The sequence below is a fragment of the Motacilla alba genome, chromosome 1 (genome assembly GCF_015832195.1).
Source record: "Motacilla alba alba isolate MOTALB_02 chromosome 1, Motacilla_alba_V1.0_pri, whole genome shotgun sequence".
In the NCBI taxonomy this organism is placed as follows: domain Eukaryota; kingdom Metazoa; phylum Chordata; class Aves; order Passeriformes; family Motacillidae; genus Motacilla; species Motacilla alba.
Genome location: NC_052016.1, coordinates 106,915,301 through 106,930,526, shown reverse-complemented (window position 1 = coordinate 106,930,526; position 15,226 = coordinate 106,915,301). Strand labels below are relative to the sequence as shown.

Below are 15,226 nucleotides of genomic sequence, written 5' to 3'. Positions count from 1 at the left end.
TCTTTCATCCCCCTGGTTTCACTATAAAATGCTGAGATATCACTAAGACTTGAATTGTGGGCCTGTCTCTGTTCCCAGTCCCACTCAAAATCTTTACATTTCTGGTCACCCCAGGAACCCACTTTCAGCATCACTCAGAGGTCTGCATTCCCCAGTTTCTGCAGGCAGGAAGGCAAGGTCCTCTAGGCTGTGGCCGCTGTCACAGAAGTAAAAATAAGGAATCTCATGGGAAAAAAAAAATAGTCTGACTGCTTAATCAGAAACCCTCATGCTCGTTGTCTTTCACACCTGAACATGTTTTGCAGTGTCAGTGTTTTCTCCTGGTGTGAGCTGCCAGATGGGCCAGCAGCAGCACTCGGCACAGGCCCTGCTCGGAACGCAGCCGCAGCATCGCCGTCCTCCTCCGAGGGAAGGGCACGGGAGGGGTGGCACACACCTGCAGCCAAGGGGGCTCAGAGGTTTTTATGTGCAGTGCAGCCAAGCCCTGGGCTCAGTACTGGGGCTGATATGCTGTGTTTCCTGCCTTTATCAAGTTCCTGCCTTTATCCTGTTCTTTCTCCAGCTCAGAGACATTTTCCCCATATCCTCCTATGCCCGCCCATCTGCCCTACATCTCTCTCGGGGACACCTACATGACACAGAGCCCAGACATTTTCCTTCGTGTCCTGATCTATCCTCACAGCCTTCCCTCCTCCTTCTCCTGTTTACCAATTCCTGTCAAATGCCACTCCCACCTGCTTTCAGGGTATTGAGTTGTGAGGCCAGTCTGCCTTTGACAACTAACCCCTAAAGCAGCACCATCAGTAGAGGGTAAGGATCATGAATTTAAAAAAAAAAATCAGTAGAAATAATTTTTTTGTAAATAGATCATTCTCAAGATGATTTCCAATCTCATTCTATCACTGGAGGGTTTTGAATGCTGGGGCTCCCAACCATCACATCACTTCTCTGATAATCTCACAATGCAACAAAAACACTACAGAGTGTTTTGTTTTTTTTACAGACAGACTGCTTGTGAATGGTCTGCAACACAAATCTGAAGTAATGAACTGCTAGTATTTTTTTGAACACTTAGGGAATTGGGCTTACACATTACATAATCCAGGAATTTTTTAATAAATTTAGGAGAATATATAATTTTAACTGAGATTTGAAGTATTGCTTTGTCTGCAGCAACCACTGAACTGTATTCTAACCCACTCCTTTACAAGCAGCTATCACTCCTTAGCCTGATGTCTTGCTAGACACCCAAAACTTCCCTTGATCTCAGTGACATCTCATCCCAGAGGAGGACACTGGTTCCACAAGAGACGGGCCCTGGGGATCATAATACGTGGTATATCATGGCAGAGGAATATTCTTTTCATTAGTTATTCTGCAAGATAGGTTGGTTGTGAGTGGGCTACAGAACAACAGCCTCCTCGCGGAGTTTTTTGTAATGATAAATAACTAGGTTCAGTCCTGTTATGTATAGAAATACTGCTGGGAATTTACAAAGTGCTGTAGATAAGGGCATAAATCCCTTCTGTCTGCAAAAAAAAAACAAAAACCCAAGACTATCTCCTCACTAGCATGAAAAGCAATAAATTCCTCACCATGAGTAGGCATCATGTTAAAAATAACGTTTTGTTTCTATTCTTATCCCTTCATTCTTTCACACTACGCCCATCTGCACCTCAGCTGCTGGGACAAGAGATTTCACAATCTAGGATTTTATGCTGCAAATACCAGAACATAAATAGCACATGCATGATCACTGGTAGCATTGGCTATGTGCCGATTTTATCACAAAACTAATACCTGTGCAAACCCCTCAGCGTTGGATTTAGTGAGACAAGTGGGATTTCTTTTTTCCAGCTTTGTTAAATCTAAAGATGCTATTGTAAATTGCAAGGTTTCTGGTATTTTTCTTAAAGCTCCAAGCTGACAATAAAGTTAAAGATATTTAATGGTACTTTTTTTTCTTTGACAGAATAAACTCCTGATCCTTCTAGCTGCTGAAATAACATTAAAATATTACCTAAGCACAAGCAGATAAAGTTCCCTATTAAACTGGCAGGGGAGATGAAGTTGCACAGCAACCATGACAGCATCTCATGACACAGGAGCAAATGCCATTCAGGCTAGTGACACTGAAACAGGGAGGAGAATCTAAAATCTCTTTATATTTCTCCCAGCCCCCTCTCTTGGGTGCCTGAGAGAAGGGCACACACACTGATCACTTATCAGAAGGCAGGAAAAAAAAATTCCCAGTGGCATTCTTCAGTTAAATATCTTTTCATTTTATAGGCCATCTCATTATTTTTTCAAGGACCTGACTCATCATTTTGAATGCCAATTCTAGTAATTTTCACAGTCTAAAGGCTTTGTCCTGTTAAATGGAACAGTCAAACTGACTGTTTTTTTCCTTATTTTTGAGGAGTCCTGGAATTCCTCTCTAATATTTGTCACGTTTTGCAGCTTCATTCCTGCCAGGTGGGAATGGGCTGAAGTCGAGCTTAGAGGAGACGTGGAACCCTCTCTGCTATGGCAAAATGTGAGTTACAGGCTGGAGTTTCAGTACTGCTGTTTCTGAGCATGTCCTCACTCCCTCCAGTGCTTTGCCTTGCTTCATGTACTGCTTAACAACACAGGAGCTGGCACAGAGCAGGGTGGTGGAGTTCTCATTTTAGGCATCCCACTTCTCATTGTAATGCAATCACTGTCTGCAGATACACAATGCCAGCACATGAGCTGCCAGCAAATGACTTTCCAATTATTGCTCAAACAAATCTATGAAATTAAATTCAAGTGTGATTGTATGTAACAGTTAAATTCTGTAAGCACCTGTTTCCTTTACATGAGGGACAGTATTTTACCTTTTCTTTTTTTCTCTGTCATTTTCTATCTTAGTTTTCCTGCAGCGTGTGTTTGGTATGGTGCTGCTTTCCTCCTGGCATGCTGACATCTCTGTTCTAAGCTATATATTTCAATCCAATTGGCAAAAGATTTCATCCTTGGGACCATGTTCTAGGAAAATATGCTTTTTTGTACCATTTAGGCAGGGCTCCTTCACCTGCATCATTTTACACCTAACCTTTAGCTGGTTAAATGAAGTGATTGATCACCAGCAGTCGAGGGCAGGCATTGCCAATAGCCATGAGGAGGGTGGTACACAGACATCTACTGGCTGTGCAACCACCCCGTTGGCACAGGTCTCTAGAAGTAGCCACCTGCCAGTATTTTTGATCCTGCCAGCCAAGAGCAACTTCTCGTGTACAAATTGGTCTCCAGCAGCACTTCTCACTTTTTCACTTAGAGCAAAGTCTTCCCTTTGCATTGAGACACAGGAATACGGGGCTGTGGAAGTGACATTTCATGCCATCAAGTCTGATCATCTGCTATCACCCAGAGTGACATCCTCTCAACCCTTTCAAAAATGATCAAAGTGTGTGTGTGTCCCTATTTTTGTTGGATTATTGTTGCAGGAATTCAAGGTGTATATGGCTGTAAACTTTGTAACTTCCTCTCTGAGCTTAGCTATGACCAGTTCAGAGCCATTTGTTTTCCTGGTAGCGTTGTCCTCTGATCTGAGCAGTTCCCCTCTTGTATTTGTATTTACCTCCTCCACTCCCCTGCCTCATCTGGGATGTGCCTGGCCTTAGAGGAAGAAGTGAGGCAGTACATGCTCAGATATAATGCCCATACCCCTGCTTTGTTTTAAATGCCTTATGAAGTGAAAAGCAACTAATTTTGTGTCATTAAAATGTAAATTATTCTTTTCTTAAGCGGTATAATCAATGGGGTTTTCACAATAGCTATGTTAGTTGCATAACAAAGTAACCACATTAGGTTTTATTAATTATTTAGTAGATTTTATTATTTGTTATGCAAAGCAAGTACTTTAGATACAACAGGATAGTAAGGGTATTGGAAACCTGGGGCTAGATCCTTAGACTGAATTTGTTGATTGGGAGGGAATGAGAAAGAAGGGAATTGGTGATGCATTAAAGAGAGTATTTGGAAACAACCCTGAAGCATGAGAAGAATCTGAGTTCATTTATTTAAAAGGCCCCAAAAGGAAGGGGCTGGAGTGGGGCTAGAAGGAGAGGCAGGAGTAAGGGCAAAAAGGAAAGAAAAAGGCAGGGTGAAAACCAGACAGCTACTCATAATCCAAGAACATTGGGTTCAGCTGTAATGAGAATGGCTGCTTGTCCCACAAAAGGCTGCAGTTTTTTAGCTTCTGAAACCATTGTTATTATTGTAGTCATGCTTATGGGAAGACAAATTTGTCAAATTCACTGGATTCACATAGCATACAGCCACAATTTGGGAAGTTTCCGTGTCCCAGTAACATTGTGCAGCATAATGAAGTTTAATGATTGTAGCTCTGTAAGGCCTCAGCCCACAGTACATATCAGCTGCCAAACACCAAAATGTTTTAAATGTTCTCTGTTTCAGTTAGCATTTCCATTGACTATTCTTCAATGTTTTGATTTGGTTTAAATGTAGAAAATTTACTTTGACATATGTATATGAAGACATTTTATGCTTTTGAAAAGTCGGGGCAGTAAAAATGGGGCAGTGCACCATTTTGCCAGTGCAAGAATGAAATACTTCTCAGTGAAAATGTCCCTGTGATTATTGACATTCACTTCCACGGGAAAATCACCACCTTGTCAATACCAGTGTTATGCTGATAGGACCTGAGGTAATAGATATGTTTGTGTGAGGTGGCAGTTTAATAAGCAAACAGGCATGTCAATCATGATAAATGTCTCTGTGATCCCACCTCTGCCAATCTGTCACATGGAAAGACAATGCTGCTAGTCAAGTCCAAATCCTCTTAAATCCCAACACTAGATTGTAAAATAAAATTGAAGTCATCAAATTAAAGCACAGAATGCACACAGGGCTGTAGAACATAAAATTTTCTACCGCTGTGCTAGGCTAGACTGTGCTGGGACATAGATGATTTACACAAAATGAGTATAAATTGATCCTCAATATTGTTTTGCTGATAAAGTCTGTACCCCAAAATTGTGTCAGAAAACCTACACCTGACTTTTCTGCAACATGACAAGGTATTCTATAGTAGCCATGCAAAAAATCCCAGACTGTATCTTATTTAAAAGAAATATATTTCAGCAAGATAGTGAACTTTTTGCCATGAGCAGTCTGTTGCAGAGGGATCAGAAGAGCTACCTATGTATTTCCTTCACCTGCTTTTCTTTCCCAGAAGGCAATGAACAAGAGAACAGAAGAGACTACAAAACACAGAAGTTTCTCTCAGAAAAACTGGGTTATAAAAGTGCCGTGGATTACTTCTGATGATTTCCGTGATGGAAATGGCAGTCCTAACTCCTGTTCTAACACCTAGTGGTGTGTGGGGTTGTGGGGGTGCAGGAGGGAGTTGACTCAGTGCTCTGTCCCTCAGTGCTTGGCCACACCAGGAAGAGTTGATTTTGGAAACTCCTGAGCAAGGCAGCTGGCATGGGAGGCAGCGTTGCAAATAGAAGCACGGCTTCACAGAGACTTCTCTTGGCTTGCATAAGCAGGTGAGGGCTTTGGGAGGTACCAGCTCCCACTGCTGGGATGTAGCTCCTACCCTGTCAGCTACTTGCTGTGGAATGGAGGGCTGGTAACCATTCCCAGAGCAGCTACACAAACGGAGCAATCCAACAGCTTGAGCCTCCTCTGTTTCCAGTGGCCCACAGCACAGAAGGGCTTTCAAACAGGCACTCTGCCCTCAGCCACAGCAACATTTGCAATTAAAACTAGGTAGCTGGTTGAAACCACAAGGAACTAATTGCCTACATAACTAACAGTTCTGGCACTGGGAAGAAAAAGAAAGACAGAAAAACAGGTATTTTGAAAGACTTGAATCTTCCTAGGTAACTCTTTGAACAGGAATAGCAAAAAATAGGGAAAGAAATGTATTTTGTGAATTTGCACAGATCTCCTCCCTAGAATTCCAAGTGTCTCTCCTGTTAAAAAAAATCATGAAACACATTGTAAAATCTCTTCCTTTTAAAAAATACGTAGTAATCTGCTTTGTGACTATTTCTGGCTAAATACACTGGCATTACAATTCAGAGCAAAACTCAACTGAGAGTGTTTTTTGGAGCAGCAAGTTAAAAAAAATTATATATATAAATTTACAATGCTTTTACCTTCCTGACCAATTATTCTAGATTCAATGCTGTGGATCGATATTACAGTTGAATTATATCACCTTCTGAATCAATCTCATATGGTTGAGATGCACTGAAAATATTAAAAAGAGAAGGAGGCAATTAATGCAGAAAAAAAAGCCACAAACCTTAAATAAAACCACTTTCTATCATTTTGCTAAAATAGGCTTTTAGGCAGATGCTAATATTCTGAGCTGGCTGGCAGCCTGAAATGAGTTTGTGGGAATCATGTAGCACAAATGGGTGGCTCAGAGAGAATATAAAGCCTTCTGTGAGTTTATTTAGCATTTTCCTGATGTCCCAGGTGTCCTCAGGGAGCAGAGAAGACATGATCCTTGTCCCTGGAACATAAAGCCCGTGCAGTGGGCTGTGCAAAGCAAAGTGCAGGTGTCGTACAGAATGTGAGTGCCTGGAACAGGACTCTTGGTACCATCATATCGTGCTGCAACACTTTCCAAGGGCAGAGCCCCCCCCAAAATCCAATCCATGCAGAAATCAGTCAAGGATTGGAAGCAGATGAGTCACGAGTATCTAGGGGGTGAAACTGTGTAGGTTATGATTCCAACACTTACTGTTTTTTCAGCACACAATATAAACACAAACTAATTTATTCAACACTGCTATTACAAACATTTCTTGTTGACTGCTCTCTGCAGAGTGCTTTAAAATAAAAGTTATAGCTATTTAACAGTTTTTCAATTTTTGTGTATGGGTGGAACAGAGGCTGAACTTGACTGAAGTTCCTTGCTGAATATAACTTTGCTGTAATTGCAGAGTTCTCAAAATGCATGTGCCTCTAAGAGCTGTTGCTACATCTCCAGTGCCAAGAGCATCTATTTGCAGTATTAAGTAGTTCTGGGTTCCCTCCCCAAGGCTCTAGTTTTCCCTGCAGCACCCAAAGGTGCAGACCGGTTACCCAGCTATAGAACCTGAGGCTGTACACAGCATGCTGTCTGAGATCAAAAAAGGTATCAAGGTAATCATCTGAGCCTGCAGCAAACATATAAAAAGGGGGTTGAATTCCTAAAGTTATGATTCAGAGGTGGGTACATCAACCATCAACAAATTTTTATTTTCTCTAACGACTCCCAGGGAATTAAAAATAGTTGTAGGAATCTGCAAGTATGAGCATCCTGCTTATTATAAGGCAAACTCTGATGGAAGTCTACATTATGCCTCTTCTGTGCTGTGTTAGGCTTGTTTCTTTGACCAGCTATAGAAGAGAAAGGTGAAGAGCCTCATGCTTACCACAGGGTGAGACAATTCCCACATTCAAGCACTGCAGAGGAGGTGAAACACAGCCCAGACCCTCACTCACCTCTTCATGATTTTTCTGAGCACCCAGATCCTACACCAAATGTCTCATTCTAGTAAAGTATGGACCATGAACTGTTGCCTCAGGTGACTTTCCAAGTTCTGTTCAGAAAGGGCAGGTTTGGCCTCTGAGAGCACTTAACAGCATAAGCCAGTTCAGCCTCCTGCATGGTGTATTTCATGGTTTTGGTGCAGTATCCAGGGAAGAGGGATACCACTGCCATATGATGCACACACCTTCCTTCTTGCCCATTAATTACCAGGAGCACTTCTAAACTCACTTTATGCAAAGAACAGTTTGTATGTATGCAAGATTAATTTGTTCTTGATTTTGTTACATTTGAAAATATGAAAAAACAGGCTACTTGCTACATCCCAGAGGCATTGGTGAAGTGCTTTGAACTTAAAGCACACTAAATGCTAAATGTTAAAATATCACAACGACAGGCAAAGTGCTATTGGACTAGTAAACATTCCCAATGTACTGAAACCAATCACTAAAATATTCTTTGTTTCTGCATAGCACAACTACAAGCAGCTGACATCCAAGTATCTAGCCCAGTGTCTAGAGAGAAAAGACAAGTATTTCTAATTGCTCCTGATTTCAAGTTCCCTTACTCCAGAAAGTGTTAAAAAATTCTGTGCCACGTTGGATGTGCTGGGTTACTCTGTTACTGCTGTGTGATACAAGTGAGAAGTGATGAGCTTTGCTCAGCGCTCTCTTGGAATTCTGCTTACTCTGCTTCAAATTAATTTGCATTTAGGTGTGGGAATTTTACAAATGGGATATGGCAGCTCAAAATACCACTTTTGCTGCATGAGCAAATGTCAGGAAAACTATCCATCTGCATTCAGAGCAGCACCCAACTGCACTGTTTCCTCCAATAAGATGGTGTCTGATGTCATTCAAACAAACAGATGCATTCATTTCTTTCCCAGGGGGAAACAGGAAATATTTGTCAGTGACAGCATATTTATCACTCTGCTAGTGCTGGTACCATCCTTGTATCCTATTATTTTTCTCAAACCCTTCAGGTAGAGCAATTTGAAACCCTGCTCAGTAACCCCGCTTCATCTGTCCAAATATTACTGGGCTCTTATCAAGGAATTTCCACAGGAATTATGTAAGTGGGTAAAGTTCCATACCCATATTTATTTATTTAACATCCTAAAGAGCACAGCTATCCCGAGCCTGGACCTATAGTAATTCCTTAATGAAAATGTAGTCAAAACCACAAGACCCCATCAGAAATAACTGTCTTCTAACTAAATCTGCTTTACAGATGAGCAAATTCACTAATCAACCTGTTAAACAAATACTATCATGTTTACTTTCCACAATGCAAGAAAGGAAAAAAATCAAGAAGCATCCCCAGGAAGAAAAAAACTCCCATTATTACTTCATTTTAAACAATCCTAAGAGTGATAATAGAGTATTTTGCATCTTTGGCTCCCTCTATTAAGCAATTAATGTCTCCCAGTAAGCTGAATGTCAAATGAATACTGCAGGTTGTTTGCTGCTATTTATGTCTGTGGAATGCAATTTTGTTTTTCTGCTTATGTCCTGTTTCATCAGGTCATATCAAGTCATATTTTGTCAGTGTTTATTAATTCAGCTAAAGCTAGTCACATGACACACACTTCAGTGCTCTTAGTACTAAAAACAAATGCTTTCCATAGTTCCAGGAGTTTGGTTTTTTTTAATGTGACTAGATACATTCAATTAACCAATGACTTGGATGTCAAATTTGTTGCATTTCAAGCATGTTTTTACTTAAAGTGTTGAGCAGTCATTTAAATTAATATTCCCCTTTACTTTTAAATTGCAACACACAGACTGCTGAAGAGATGTTTTCCTCTTTGCAAGAGGAGTCACTTGAGCTAATGCTAATGGGAATTACTGAGGCATTCCATTAAAGTTCTAGACAGCCTCAAGTTTTCAACAAGACCAAGAAGTACTGCTGTGCCCCTATTTTGCAAAAAGTTAATCGTTAGCAAAGAAACATAGGCAAATTTTCCTTCCACCCTGCTATTACTAAGTCTTATTTTAGTTGTACACATGGGACAAAAAAAATTAAACAAAAAATTAAACATCTACATTGCATCCAGAAAAACAGAGAGGGAAAGAAAGGGATGAAGAGAAAAAAAATAAAATTAACTGGTTTACCTGATACTGTACAACACCTTTCCAGTTTTAGAAATCCTCAGCAGCTTGTTGTCTGTTGTGACATCATGGAAATTTGCTCCCTTCTCATTGGCAAAGAATAAATCTGGTTTCCAAATAGAATCCAACATAGAGGGATCCAAATCCAGGGAATCATCAGGATATTCGCTGTAAGCCAGACGTGAGTCATTCCACTGCTGCCTCAAAAAAATGTTCACTCTGTAGTCCTACAGAAATGCCATGTAAACAGGTTACTAAGCCACCAAAACTGGAAGCCCACTTTAGCTTGCTTTATGTTCTTAGATATACTGCAGTACCAGCATTACAGCAGACATTTGTGTTATCCTTTGGACATCAGAGTGCTCATTTGAAAATAAAGTTGTCAAAGTGCTGCATTGAACCCAACAAGCACAACTGGTACATCTTCCAAATCAAAATTCCTCCAGTGATGAGAAAAATATTAACTGCAATCTCCACAATTGAATGTAACCCTATTTCAAGTGTTGTGGATTACCTAAGAGATATTTGTAAATTCAGAAAGCGTGGCAGCTAAATATATACAATTTCATCAAAGATGCTACAAAATTACAAATTTAAATAAATTTATTCTAATATGTAAATAATTTATATCTAATGTACTCATGAATAGTTTTTAATTCCTGTGAAGCCAAAATTGTATAGGAGAAATTAAATCACCACGTCTTATTTACTACTTGTTTCCTTTTCCTATTTACTGCATCCCTTCTGTGTATGTTCCTCCATTTACTGCTCCCTGTCTGCATCCCATTAAAATTGGCCTGATTGTATTCTTCTGCTTGGTGGTCTGCTAGTCACAACTGGGAAAGGCAGCAATTACTCAGAGGTTCATTTAGAACCAACATTAACATTGTGTCAAGAACTGGTTATTAAAGGGGAGTGCAAAAAGAGATTCCAGGTTCTAAACTCTCCGCAGGGAGTGGAAAGAAACAAATGCTTACTCTCCTTATCCCAGCTTTCCAAAGTCAGCAATAAGATCTTCATCTCTCTGAAATTACCATTTTTAATTTGTTTGTGAACACTCTCTTAGAAATACCATCTACTCTTCCTCTAAAAAACAATATTTAATAATATTTGTATTTATTATATTATCTGAAGGAATGCTTTATCAAATAATTCTGCTGACACTACAAAGCATTAACATTTAGGATTTTCAGCTGCACATTAAAATGGCAACACTGTGCTTTTGACTTGGAAAATGTATGAGCTGCCTGGGTTTTAGTCAGGTACCTGAACTGCATAGGAAAGAAGTTATCACCCTTGAAATGTAGATAAATATTGTCACTCTGATCAGAGCTGCAGAAAGCAGCTTGCCCAATATGCAGGCTCTGTGGACGAGCCCTCCGAGCTTCAGTTTTCGCCCCTTTTGCTCCATGGGGTGGTTGTGAGTTGTGCTGCTGCCCTGACAGAATATTTCTGACATCCAAACTCATGCAGATTTTGAACCCAATGGGAAGATGCTTTACAATCTCAGTAGGTGAATAACTTTTCTTTCTTTGTTTTTCATATTCATTTTGCTCTTGGGTAGATGTGATTCCAAACAGGAGTGTTGAGTAATCAGAGCAAGACAGACCTGAGAGAGACCTCAAGAATAGTATTTATTAAAGATACTTACAAAAGCCTGTATCTGTTTTTCACAAGTCATTGTACTTTTTATGATGTTCTTGTTTCAGACATTTAAATATCAAATAGCTTCTTGCAGTTTTGAGCTTATAAAATGTCATCACATCTTGTGAGGATACACCATCCATAATCATACTATCCCTTATTTCTTGGTCTTAGAAACTGCAAGTTTCTTATGTTTATAATGTGTCTTTAAGCTTATATTTTTCTTTAAGTATATATGAGTCTCAGTGTTTATATGGGACAGCTTTAGTTATAAATCCAGAATGCACTAATTCAAATTCTGAAGAAAAGAAGGCAGGGGCAACTGCTGATAGAATAAAATTGCTACAACTAGTTGTGAGACTGGCTTTAATTCTTCACTGTGATATGATATATAATGACGTGTTTGGAAAACAGAGGGATATTTTCCCCATGACATAGAAATTATAAATAAGTCAGATCAGTAAATTATACAGAAATATCTAAAAAATTCCTTTGATGAACTTCAGTGCTTGATGATTTAGATAATAAAAAAAAAGTCTGGAAAATCTTTTTTCATAGCAGAGATTGCATATGATAATATATATTATACCAAAATCATAAATAGTGACAATAAGATTACCCTATATTTTTTAATATGTCCCTTCATAAATGTATCAGTCATCACACCAATACAATTAAAAATGCTTTCCCTCTGCAAGCTTTGTTGTTAGAAGCATTACAGAACTGAAACCTTTGTTTACATCTGATAGGCTTTGCATATATCTGTGTAGATATTTTAATGAGAAATAAAAGTGTAAATATAACATGCACATCACAAGAACAGCATTATTTTTATTCCTCCTATTCTCGCTGTACAAGCAGTAGAGAGGGATGTGTGTTTACACAGCCAGACCCAATCATGTGCAGAATTTTGAATTTGCTTTTTCTGAGCTACCACTGTAACTATGTTTTGAAGGAAAATTCTCTTGAGAATAGTAGAACAACATGGACTTGAGGCACACTACAGTGTGTATTTGGTGAGGTCCTGAGGGTAGAAGTGGGCGTGCTGTAGTAAAGCACTCCTACACAACCACAAGTACACCTACTCTGCAAATTCTTTCTGACAGCACCACCACTCTGAACAAGGAGTGTGGACCTGAAGATTCAATCTCAGATGCACTACCAGTGTCAGCAGTAGCTCAAGGCAACTCAGATAAACAGTTTTCCTCTGTTCTCAAGCCATAAGCTCGCAGCAATACAAACATACTGAAAGAATATTAATCTGATTAGATTTAGTAGCTCTATCTGAAGATTTAGGGACTTGATCCACTGATATACTTAGTCTGTATTATAGGAATGTAGATAGATATAATATTTCAGCAAATCTAAATCCAGATTCACTGAGCAAAGCCCTGGATCCCTTTGGCCTCAGGCACTGCTGCGGCAGGAGGAGTGCAGGGGGAGCCCCCTGCTCTGCTCAGTGCTACTTTCTGTCTCTGAACCAGCATTTGTCTTAGGTCTGAGCTTTCCTCCCAGCTTCCCCTCCAACAGCAGGGATTGCCCAGGAGCTGAGTTGGGAGTCTGAAACAAGCAGCAGACTTAGCTGGTCTTCCGTGAATAGCAGGGGTTTGCCAAAAAGACTACTCTTTCTCTAAATCCTGAAGATAAATGCTAACTGAAAGGCAGTGGTTTGATGACCTATTCCAAGGCCATGCAACAGCCAAAGCACTTGGCTACCAATGAGTATAAGCATGCAGAGTGTCCTCAATGGCTTCAGTGGAAGCCTTTTATTTAGTTAAAAGTATACATGTGAATTAATCAGGATCTAATGAGCTTATTTGTAATTATGTGTTTTTCCCCTCTAAATGGGAGATAGTATCATACAGCCAGCCACAGCAAAGCTTTTAAAATTAAGAAATGGCATTTTTTTTTGCTAACATAAGTACTCAAAACACAACTGGAGTTTGGATCATTTACCCTAACAGAGAACCTGCTGCATAGTGTCATTGATTATAGGGCACAGCAACAATAAGAATGTCCTCACAGTTAGTCATTTCTGTAATTAACAATTAGCTTTTCAATGTACAAACCACTTGTAACTTCTCCTACAGCTGATAGCTAAAAAATCCTGGTCATTAGGAACACTGAACATCTGAATTCTTTGGGACGCTGCCCAGGCTGATGTAGATTACTCATCTGTGTAACTCAACTGCAGTCATGCTGTACAGTGAATTTTCTGAATACTGCATGTGTAAATACTTCCAAAAATAGATACACAGTTTACCCTCATAACTGCTTTATTCAGTGAAGTTATTCAGAAAAATCTTTTTCTCTTTCTTTGCAAGTTAGGGCTTAAATTAAAGACAAATCAAAGAAAATTTTCAACTTTATAATCCTGACTCTGGCCTTTTTTTTACCCTTTTCATTTTGGTATAATATATGTCATTTAATAGGGAAGAAAAATATTTCTTTTGCAGGAAAAGTAATCCATTGGGATACTGTCCCATATGTGCATAATAGAGCAGAAAGACAGTTACATCTGCATTTTGTTTCTCTAGATCTTTTGGGAATAAAACTTGTGAAGAGTCTATGGAATTCATCCATCTGAATCAGCATAAAATCCCAGGTTTATTTCTTAATGTAAGCTTTTCATTTTTAGAAGAGTGTGCTGGACATTGCAGTTGTGCTGGTCTTTCACATAGGGAGGAATTTTATCCTGTGCTGTGTGTCTTAATCAGAGGACAGAAACTACTCCTGATAATGTTACTGAAATTAGTAGGTTCTGGGACTGTAATCCTGTTTGCCATGTTAATTTCTCCTCCTGAAAGCTTCCCTGAGCAAGTTTTCATATTCCAAGTTCCCAACTAACTGCTGTAGATGGTCCAAGGTATATTCTGATAATGTCCCTTCAGTGTATGCACATGGTTTCACTAAGCATTCCTCTCCTCTGAGACAGGAGGGTCTCTATTGAATCTGCAATCCAGGCTTTTAAATGAATCATTTAGTTTTATGTCAAAACCATCAAGAGCTTTTTATAGGGAAAAATGATTCCTAGGAGTCAAACAAACTTGTTATTTATCACAAGGGATGCCAACAATTTTACCACACGATTATATCTATTTCAGAAAAGCAAAGTAGCTGGAACAGCAATTGATGTCTGCCTCTCAGAGCAGACTCCTAAAGCTAGTCACAATAGTCATTAAAGAAGTGACAACATTAAGAAAATCAATATCAAATAAGTGAACAGCATCTTAGAGGATCTTTCCACACTTTCAGCAGATACAATGCACAAAGCAAAATAAGAAAGCCAATAGTCTTCGTTTTTGTCTACTTGAATGTTTGGCTGTTTTCAGCAAAATGTGTTAATGAACATTGGAAAGGTACACATTAACATATTTGATAGAAGGTAAAATGCAATGAGGGGATTTAATCAAAGCAATGAAGGAGTCTAATTAATGCAATCAGCATTGGGTCGTGCAAATATTTTCATTGAATGCCATCTTGTAAAGCTAGTGACGTGCAGGATTTCTGCTACTTAATGCTATGCTGATGTCTCTACACGCTAGGATCAACAGACATGGCTGGGTAAAAATGCTACATACACAGCTATCTTCTCAGAATCCCCAAAACACAGGAAAACAGTTTATGTTTTCCAAAAAAAAGAAAATTAAGTCTGTTGATAATTATGCTACATCCTGATATGTTTATTTCCCTGTCATTTTAAAACTGATTTTAGCTTTTTTTAAGGTGTTTTTAAAATATTACAGATACATAGTCTAAAGTATTAGCTTATCTGTCTGTTTTAGAGCTCTGTATGTTACAGCTTGTCATTTATAGCAAAGTCTTCGTAGTTAAAGAAAGCAACCCAGCCTAGCAATAACTTGCCTTTTATCTCTAGAAAACATTAAACAACAAGGTGGTTTTTTTTTAAATAAAATTGTTTAGGAGCAGA

General features: G+C 39.2%; 1 protein-coding gene across 6 annotated transcripts in view; it reads right to left on the bottom strand.

Moving 5' to 3' along the window:
* Positions 1 to 15,226, bottom strand: part of GLRA2 (glycine receptor alpha 2) — a 122,632-nt gene that overhangs the window by 81,262 nt on the left and 26,144 nt on the right. For all 6 annotated transcript variants that reach the window (XM_038139992.1, XM_038139965.1, XM_038139956.1 and 3 more), the window contains exon 4: positions 9,655 to 9,878. In XM_038139992.1, the coding sequence (XP_037995920.1) occupies positions 9,655 to 9,878 (224 nt within the window). The remainder of the gene's footprint in view (positions 1 to 9,654; positions 9,879 to 15,226) is intronic.